Source organism: Ranitomeya imitator, chromosome 5 (assembly GCF_032444005.1).
Source record: "Ranitomeya imitator isolate aRanImi1 chromosome 5, aRanImi1.pri, whole genome shotgun sequence".
NCBI lineage: Eukaryota > Metazoa > Chordata > Amphibia > Anura > Dendrobatidae > Ranitomeya > Ranitomeya imitator.
In genome coordinates, this window is record NC_091286.1 from 366,645,109 (window position 1) to 366,655,086 (window position 9,978).

At 46.1% G+C, this 9,978-nt stretch overlaps 1 protein-coding gene across 1 annotated transcript in view; it reads right to left on the reverse strand.

Moving 5' to 3' along the window:
- The window catches only part of SDHAF4 (succinate dehydrogenase complex assembly factor 4), a 37,086-nt gene extending 27,394 nt beyond the window's left edge, over positions 1-9,692 (reverse strand). The window contains exon 1 of the mRNA XM_069726631.1: positions 9,553-9,692. Within this exon, the coding sequence (XP_069582732.1) occupies positions 9,553-9,613 (61 nt within the window). The 5' untranslated portion in view covers positions 9,614-9,692. The remainder of the gene's footprint in view (positions 1-9,552) is intronic.
- Between the last annotated feature and the right edge of the window lie 286 nt (positions 9,693-9,978).

A 9,978-nucleotide genomic window follows, 5' to 3' on the forward strand; every position in this document is an offset into this window, starting at 1 on the left:
TTAGGGAGGGACTACAGCCTGCAGAACGCGTCTGCTGAATGTTAAATCCCTATTAAAACTTAGTGTGTAGTGTCTGGTAAACATATAGACAGAAGACCAGGTGGCGGCTCTGCATATCTGCTCAGTAGATGCGTCCCCTCTCTTTGCCCATGATGCGGATACTGAACTTGTAGAATGAGCCTTCAGTGATGCAGGAGGAGATAGACTCTGATGAGTAGATAGCAGATAGCGTGTTTGATCCAATTGGCGATCGTATTCTTAACCATCTTCTTGCCCTCAGGACGAAATAAGGACTGAATAAATACGTTTTGGTCATTCCTCCAGCCCTTTGTTTGTTAGAGGTAGTAGAGAACCACCCTGCGAAAATACTTCTTCGTATTCGTGGGTCGCTGTGACCAGTGGGGTACCGCAGGGGTCAGTATTGGGACCTGTTCTCTTCAACATATTCATTAATGATCTGGTAGAAGGTTTACACAGTAAAATATCGATATTTGCAGATGATACAAAACTATGTAAAGCAGTTAATACAAGAGAAGATAGTATTCTGCTACAGATGGATCTGGATAAGTTGGAAACTTGGGCTGAAAGGTGGCAGATGAGGTTTAACAATGATAAATGTAAGGTTATACACATGGGAAGAGGGAATCAATATCACCATTACACACTGAACGGGAAACCACTGGGTAAATCTGACAGGGAGAAGGACTTGGGGATCCTAGTTAATGATAAACTTACCTGGAGCAGCCAGTGCCAGGCAGCAGCTGCCAAGGCAAACAGGATCATGGGGTGCATTAAAAGAGGTCTGGATACACATGATGAGAGCATTATACTGCCTCTGTACAAATCCCTAGTTAGACCGCACATGGAGTACTGTGTCCAGTTTTGGGCACCGGTGCTCAGGAAGGATATAATGGAACTAGAGAGAGTACAAAGGAGGGCAACAAAATTAATAAAGGGGATGGGAGAACTACAATACCCAGATAGATTAGCGAAATTAGGATTATTTAGTCTAGAAAAAAGACGACTGAGGGGCGATCTAATAACCATGTATAAGTATATAAGGGGACAATACAAATATCTCGCTGAGGATCTGTTTATACCAAGGAAGGTGACGGGCACAAGGGGGCATTCTTTGCGTCTGGAGGAGAGAAGGTTTTTCCACCAACATAGAAGAGGATTCTTTACTGTTAGGGCAGTGAGAATCTGGAATTGCTTGCCTGAGGAGGTGGTGATGGCGAACTCAGTCGAGGGGTTCAAGAGAGGCCTGGATGTCTTCCTGGAGCAGAACAATATTGTATCATACAATTATTAGGTTCTGTAGAAGGACGTAGATCTGGGTATTTATTATGATGGAATATAGGCTGAACTGGATGGACAAATGTCTTTTTTCGGCCTTACTAACTATGTTACTATGTTACTATGTTACTATGTATTAGAAGAATCTGGGCAGAATGAGAGTAGCACAATATTATTATTATTCTACATTTTTATAGCGCCATTTATTCCAAGGAGCTTTACATGTGAAAATGGGGCAAATATAGACAAATACAATTAAACATGAGCAAAAAACAAGGCACATAGGTACATAAGAAGGGAGGACCCTGGGGAATAGCGGGGAGACAGGTAGATTAGTCAGGCAGCAGAGTGTTGGATGGATTGGAGTGGTGCCAGAGTGCTAGAGGGGAGGCCAGAGAGTAGGAGGCTGCAGTAGTCGAGGCGGGAGATGATAAGGGCATGCAATAGTGTTTTTGTGGTCAAGGAATGCGCGGATCCGGGAGATATTTTTGAGTTTGAGATGGGAGGAGGAGGCAAGGGCTTGGATATGTGGCTTGAATGAGAGGGCAGAGTCGAGGATCACCCCGAGGCACCGGGCGTGTGGGACTGGGGAAAGTGAGCAGCCATTGACATTGATAGATAGGTCTGGTGGAGGGGAAGAGTGAGATGGGGCAAAGATGATGAATTCTGTTTTATCCATGTTCAGTTTTAGAAAGCGAGCAGAAAAGAAGGCTGAGATAGCAGACAGACAGTGTGTGATTTTGGTAAGTAAGGAGGTGAGGTCAGGTCTGGATAGGTAGATCTGCGTGTCATCGGCGTAGAGAGGATACTGTAAACCGTGGGATTCTATGAGCTGTCCCAGGCCGAAGGTGTAGATGGTGAAGAGTAGGGGTCAGTAGACACTGAATGTTCGGTCTGTCAGATATGACGAGATCCAAGATAGACACAAGATATAGGTAAAGGGTGCACTCTAGCTGTAAAGGAAAAATACTAATAATAATAATAAACCTGATGCAATGCCTAGTCCACTAATAACTAATGACCAAGAAAAAAGAAGAAAAATAGAATGGACTAAAGTAGGCCTGCACAACCATGTAATATAGAAAAATAGCCAAAACGTTTTATTAGACACCACAAAAACAACATAAAAGCACTTAAAAATACAACAATGTATACTACACCCCTATACGTCCTAATGAATATGCAGCAAATATACATGGAGTATACATATTCTGGCCAATAAATAAATAAACACCACACCATATACTAACTATACTAAATGTGCCGAGGGCAATAAAGAGATCAGCATGATATATAAGTTATGCAATATAAAATATGCAGAAGCGAAAATATCAAAGCAGCATAAATGCAATACTAGATCCCCTAGTGAAAATACACCAAAAAATAGGCACATAGGACCCCTCTTTGCCATATGTCGATCATTCATGATCTTTGGTTCGGCAGCACCATTTTAGCCTCATTGGCTTTTTGGCTTTCTTCTGGCTTACTTCAGACTTAGTTGAGTATCCTTCTGGTGTGATGCCGTCTTCATTATCCATGGGGGATTTGTTGATCGTTATATTTAGGTCAAACCCCATCTATGCAACACCTAGCTAACATTACCTGGACATTCATGTGTCATAGCTAATGTATTTATATTTCTTATGTGCTTATTTTTTGGTGTATTTTCACTAGGGGATCTAGTATTGCATGGGGGTAGAAGCGCTTGTGGAGGACATGGCTTCACTGTCCTGGGCATGTTGATGGATGCTTTGTACCAGGCCTGCTGCTGCTTCTGTTCTTGGTGTAACTTTTCTGTTCTCAATATAAGGCCTAACCAGTGACTGTACCAGTGAACAGAGGTATGTACACAGCTGCTCTCCAAAGAAACTGAAAGGTAACATGTCTGGGCTAGCATATGTGTACTGAGAAGAGCAGAGAAGATAAGAACCCTTCTGAAAACAAGCAGATAAGCCAGGAAGACAGACTCAGGCGTTCTGAGCAGTCCGTTCTGCGCATAATATACACGTGTAGTGCACACCTAGTGATCTCTCCGGATACACATTTTAGAATAGACTGCGCACCAAAAATAATCAATATAAAGCCATTTTTATGGTGCGCAGATCTCAATGCATACCCCTGGTAGAGCGCGTGTACGACCCCATTGAAATAATTTAGGAAATAAATCAATTGATATACAATAGTAGATGCAATAAATAGACCCAACTGAGGTTATAACTCCTTTATTTCACTGAAAATATGGCCTCACAGCTGTAAAAAACGATGTCGGGTCACTATGACCCGAACACAACAAGTGTAACTTTTTGCGTGTAGCAAAAAGCGGAAAAAAAAAAAAAAAAATACTCATAGGTAGGTCCCCCCAAATGAGGAAAAGTCAAGGAGTCTCAAGTTTTAGAGACTTACAGAAAAAAAATCTACAGGGCCGCAAAAAGTCTGTTCGGGTCACTATGACCCGAACAGAACAGCAGGGTTAAAACCGTCCTGAATGGTACGGAGCAGGGGTGTCAAACTGCATTCCTCGAGGGCCGCAAACCATGCGTGTTTTCAAGATTTCCTTAGCTTTGCACAAGGTGCTGTAATCATTATGTGTGTAGGTGATTAAATTATCACCTGTGCAGTACAAGGAAATCCTGAAAACATGACCTGTTTGCAGCCCTTGAGGAATGCAGTTTGACATCTCTGGTACGGAGGACCCACTGATTCATGGAGATGGATTGCCACAGAGAGGAAGCCCAAGAGTCGACCCCCGACAGGAGAGCAGTCATTGTCAGGAGTTTGCTGGTGGTGGGGGACAAGGATATTTTTTACGTTACCACCCTTCAGATAGCTCCAACTACCCGATTTGCCTTTCCCTTTATATTCCCTCTGGGAAGACAGATCATGGGATGGGTGAAAACCCCGTTTTTAGGGTTTTTCTGCTCAGGGAGCAATTTCTTTTTGTCTGTAGCTTTTCCTAAAATCTCATCGAGAGCTGGACGAAAAACATAGTGTCCCCGAAAGGGAATGGCAAAGCTTAGCCTTAGAGGTTACATTGCCACTCCATGACTTCAGGCACAGAGCTCTCTCCTAGCTGAGTTGGAGAGGACTGCGGATTTCGCTGCTACACGTACAAATTCCGCAGAAGCATCGGCTTTCTGAAGGAGGGAAAGAGTCAAGTATCTCTTCCCTAGAAGTTCCCTGAGTAAGGTGGTATTCTAATGTACAGAACCAGCGAAATAGAGATCTGGCAAAACAGGTGGAAGCCACATTTGTCTTTAGCAGATTAGTGGAGGTGTCCCAGGATTTCTTAGTAAGCTCTCGATTTTACGATCCGTGGGATCTTTGAGCTGAGATGAGTCCTCGAAAGGAAGAGCCGTCTTCTTAGCCACTCTGGACACCTGAACATCCACTTTAGGAATTTCCTACCTAGGGGGAAACTATTTTTTTAAATCTGACGGGACGCAAAGCCCTTTCTCAGGGAGCCCATTCCAGAAGGATAAGGCTTTGGATGTTATCGTGTATGGGAAAAACTAGATTTTTTTTTTTTTAAGGTTTCAACCCCCCAAACATCTCGTCCCCCAAGGTGGTTCTCACCATACTAGTCAATTCCTCCATATCTTTGGAGAAAAAAAATAATATTTTTTTATTATCGGACTTGGGGGTGGAAGTGGAACCCTCAATCTCCCAAATATCTTCCGAACCAGAGGTACAGACTTCACCCGAGTCTGAATCAGATTCCACAGATGTCATCTTCCTTTTTTTTTTCCTTTTTAGGAGGGGGTTGTGGTACTGGGGCCAGGGAAAAGGCGGACAGAGAGGGTTGAACCTCTTGCTTGATGAGGGATTTGATGCTGTCCAACAGTGAGGGCTAGGGTTGAGCGACCTTGACTTTTTTAGGGTCGAGCCGGGTTTCGCGAAACCCGACTATCTCAAAAGTCGAGTCGAGTGAAATCGGCCGATTATGGCGAAAAGTCGAGGATCGACCGAAACACGAAACCCAATGCAAAGGCAATGGGATTTTTTTTTTCCTCTCTCTCTCTCTCTCCCCCTCTCCCCTCCGTCCGTCCCTGAACTGAAAAGCTGGTGTTACACAGTGCAAATCGCTACAGCGCACAAGCGACAACATGGCGATAGGCGTCCACGCCCCTAAGACCTATGTCATCACTCTGCCCACGCCCCTTCATTGGCTGAAAAAAATGGCGCCAAGCGCGTCATACGAAACGCGACTTTGGCGCGAAAGTCGCGTACCGCATGGCCGACCCCACACAGGGATCGGGTCGGGTTTCATGAAACCCGACTTTGCCAAAAGTCGGCGACTTTTGAAAATGAACGATCCGTTTCGCTCAACCCTAGTGAGGGCTGTTCAGCATGCAACACATCAGTGCAGCGCTGGCAAAGCTTCTTATATGCTGAGGGAAGCCTGGTAGCACATACAGCACACTTGCGGGTAGGCTCTCCCTCTTAGGAGCAGGGTCCATAAGGCCATAACCCAGATAGCAAGGGACCTTTATCCACTATTTAAAGTAGGAGGGTGGACGCTGGGCTCTGCAGCGGCAGAAAGGGAGGGTTTTGTCGCCGTCCATGGTCAGTCCGTCAAAAGTCACAGATGGACACAGACAATGGGCCTTACCTGGAGGCATCCCCCGACCAGGATTTATATAAATGAGGTCCCAGCGTTTGGCGTTTGTGCTAATCCTCCCCCAGGTCCTCAGGGGGGAACTCCGAAGGGAATGCCCCAATCATACGAGTAGCTCAGAAGTACACCCGAAACATGCCAGGAGCGCGTGCATTCCACCCTGGAACGCACCAGGAAGTGAACCGGAAGTTCGGATTAACATTACTTCCAGTACGCGCTGACTCCGGAACCAGCCGGCATGTGGAGAGGAGGACGCTGGGGACTTGCAAGAGGACCCCGGCCGCACATCACCGCCCAGCTTTACCCCCGAGGAGGCACAGGAGAGGTCCCGAGTTGCATGGAGATCATGGAGACGGGAGCAGCCAACGGAGGAGAGTGGTGCCCCCGACCTCGGCTGCCCGGCATTGAGTAGGTAAGCTTAGGGTGCTCCAGATCGCCGGCATTGGCAGCACCAGAGAACCTCTTCATGCCCCATAGGGGACAGGAAAAACATTGGTGGTTGCAAGAAGGGGAGGGGTATTTAACCTCTGTGTTTCCTGTACCCCATTAGGGTGGGGAGACAACCTCTGATGTTGCTGTTGTGGAAGGTGACTAGAGAAAGACCCCAAGGCAAATGCCACCTGCAGGTAATTTGACCTTTGAAATGGTGTATAAACGGATCAAGTGTGCAATTGAATAGGCAGTGCATGTTTACAAATGTGTTTGCATATGTGAATCACCTACAGTGAAGTGTGCAATCCTCCATTGTGCCTGAAATCGGCTGGGCAAGGAGTTTCGCAAGCTGGAAAGCCCCAAGGCAAATGTTAGGATTTGTTTGTGATGTCTGTAAGCAGCTTTGTGGTAGTGTGCTTTGGGGTAGTGTGGTGCCACCTGCAGGTCATTTTTCCTTACTGCAGATTTATGAAAATTAATGTTTAAACTGTATTTTGTGATCACATCGTGGATGTGTGGTTTTTTTTGGCTATTTTCTTGCTGAAGGGGGCAAGTTTACCTTTCAAATGGTGTATCACATGTGTGTGTAGGTGCAGTATGAACGGAGATACAAAGTAATCACCGAAAAAGGGTTTAGAAATATATAAGGATATATACGGATTTGAATGAAATATTGGAATAATTATAATTTGGTATGTAAGAGAAGTACAAAAGCGTACGGCACAATTTAAATATGTAATAACAACGGATAAATACCTTCAATAATACAGATAATAAAGTACGATGCAAACAAAAGTGCCCCCAAACACAGTAAGATACGCTCACAGTGAATTTCTTCACATGCATGGCATGATGACCAAATGGTCCCTCCCTTAACATCCTCCCTAAAAATATGGTGACACCATTACAGTATTATTCCCCAAATGTCATCTCCATACAGTCCACCACACATTATAATGTACCCCACATAGCCCTCCACACAGTGTAATGGACCCATATATAGTGCTCCGTACAATATAATGGCCTTACATAGTCCTCCATACAGTATAATGGCCCCACATAGCCCACCATATAGTATAATTGCCCCACATACTCATCCATACAGTCTAATGGCCCCACAGTCCTCCATACAGTATAACAGCCCCACATAGTCCTCCATACAGTATAACGGCCCCACACAGTCCTCCATACAGTATAATGGCCCCACATAGTCCTCCATACTATATACATTGCTTCATACCTTAAAAAATAATCAAATACTTACCTCTCCTCATCCCCCGCTGATGAGGTCGCCTCAGTATCTTCTGACTCTCTGCACTGCTCGGCAGAGGGCACGCTGTGGTGACATAATCGCACCCTCTGCTCTGGGATGTCACAGACAGTCAGAAGACGCTGAAGAAACCAGTACAGCATGGAATGGGAAAAGGAGGACATTTGAGGGGGGCCTCTTTGCCAGCGCTGTAACCGGGCTCCTCTGACTCACAGGCTCCATAGCGTGTTGGTGTCCCTGACAGCGAGTTGACCCCCTTGCTTATTGAGCACACCAGCCCTGCTAATTGAACCCTTGAAATGTATTAGGAGATTCATGGATCCAACATCTGTTGTGAATTTTGCCATTAAGCTCCTTGTCAGAGAACAGCAAGTTGTGCAAATAGTACTGAAATATTGAAGTTGGACGTGTGCAATCAGAAGTTTAGAGACGGTCACTTTATGTTCACCTGAAAATGTTAGAGTGCATCTTAGGTTTATCCTGAAATTTCGCCCAAAGGCCAAGTACTCCTAACATGTGAGTAATGTATAGAGCTATTATATCATTTTATAATGAAGCAAATTACAAAAGTGGTTAGAAGTTAAAGATAGGTATTTATAAAGGGCATTATAGGTATCTGACCACTACCTTGTTCTTTGTGTTATAAACTGTTTTTTAAGTGATTGCATATTCAGATGTTTTAGACGGATTTATCACATGTGAAATAAACCAAATGTCACTTTTTGGCGCTTGTCACTCCAATAACTCCCTAGAGTAAAGATTCTGGAGGGGATTTGCATTTGATGCATATTCTTGTGATTTTTTTAAAGGATCTGTCTCAATATTTGTTTTTGACTTTGCACCAAATTCATGAACTGTGTGAGACATTTTGAAGTATTTGGCACAAAAAATGTCAGAAAATACAACAAAAAAACTAAAGTGAATTCAATAGCTGGAAAATGAGGACTGGGGCCCTGACACTTTGGCACAGTATTGGGGTTTGGGGTGTGCAGAGACTGAGGGCACAGCTCCATTTCTTGGCTTCGGGGGTCTCAGCTGATCACGAGGAATGCAGCTATATAAAGGAGCCGCCTTATAACGATGGGGACACTTAGGCCGGGACCACACATGCGAGAAATACGGCCGAGTCTGGCATGTTAATACCTGGCATTGCCGCCGTCACTCAGGAGTGGAGCGTGAGGCCGCATGTATCGCTCCTGAGTGACGGCGGCAATGCCGGGTACTAACATGCCAGACTCGGCCGTATTTCTCGCATGTGTGATCCCGCCTAAGGGCTTGTTTCCACATGCGAGAAACACGTCCGTGTCCCGCATGTGGAAACGAAGTTCTGGCGCCGGCACTCCGGAGCAGAGCGTGCGGCTCCATGTGTTGCTATACGGCCACACGCTCCGCTCCGGAGTGCCGGCGCCAGAACTTCGTTTCCACATGCGAGACACGGACGTGTTTCTCGCATGTGGAAACAAGCCCTTAAAAGGGAAAGCATGGTGGCGCAGTGGTTAGCACTGCAGCCCAGGGGACAAATCCCAAGAACAACTCTGTAAGGAGTCTGTATGCTCTCCCCATGTTTGTGTGGGTTTCCTCCCACACTCCTAAGACATACTGATGGGGAATCTGGATTGTGAGCTCCAATGGGGACAGAGATGTCTGTAAAGCGCTAAGGGAGTAATCATAAAATAGAAGAGCCTGACGCCGGGTCACCGCTAGTTATTATTCCAGCCCCTGAGGCCGGCGGTAACGATGAGCAGCACGGCGGACACCCTGCCACAATGACCCATTCCTCACTATGTCCGCCCGTGCTCCAGCTGCACCACAACAATGAGCCCAGTCCCCTGATGTCACTGCCTCCAGGATGCATATGGCCAGCAGGTGACGTCACCATTAACCCCTGCACGGCTCATCTGGTGCAGTGGCGTCAGTCCTGCAGCGCATAGTAACTCACGTGGGGGAGCTCGCAGTAGGACCCTTGTGACCCCGCTCCAGCTACACAGCAGGCCTGCCATCCTGCCCACCGCACTATACAGGACAGATGGGAAATGAATCCTGCAAGGTTAGAGGACCTCTGATGAGGTCATGGCCACGTGATCAGTCACGTGTGTGGGCGGAGTCAGACGGCTGTGCTGCAGTGCAAAGAGCCCCAGACAGACAGTTCAGATCGCTCATAGTGATAAGGACTAGTGTGCATGAGCCCCAGACACCGAGCTGCCTGTCCTGCACTGTATGCTGTATACTCAGCTCTGCATGCTATATACACGGCTCTGCATGCTATATACACGGCTCTGCATGCTATATACACGGCTCTGCATGCTATATACACGGCTCTGCATGCTATATACTCAGCTCTGCATGCTATATACACGGCTCTGCA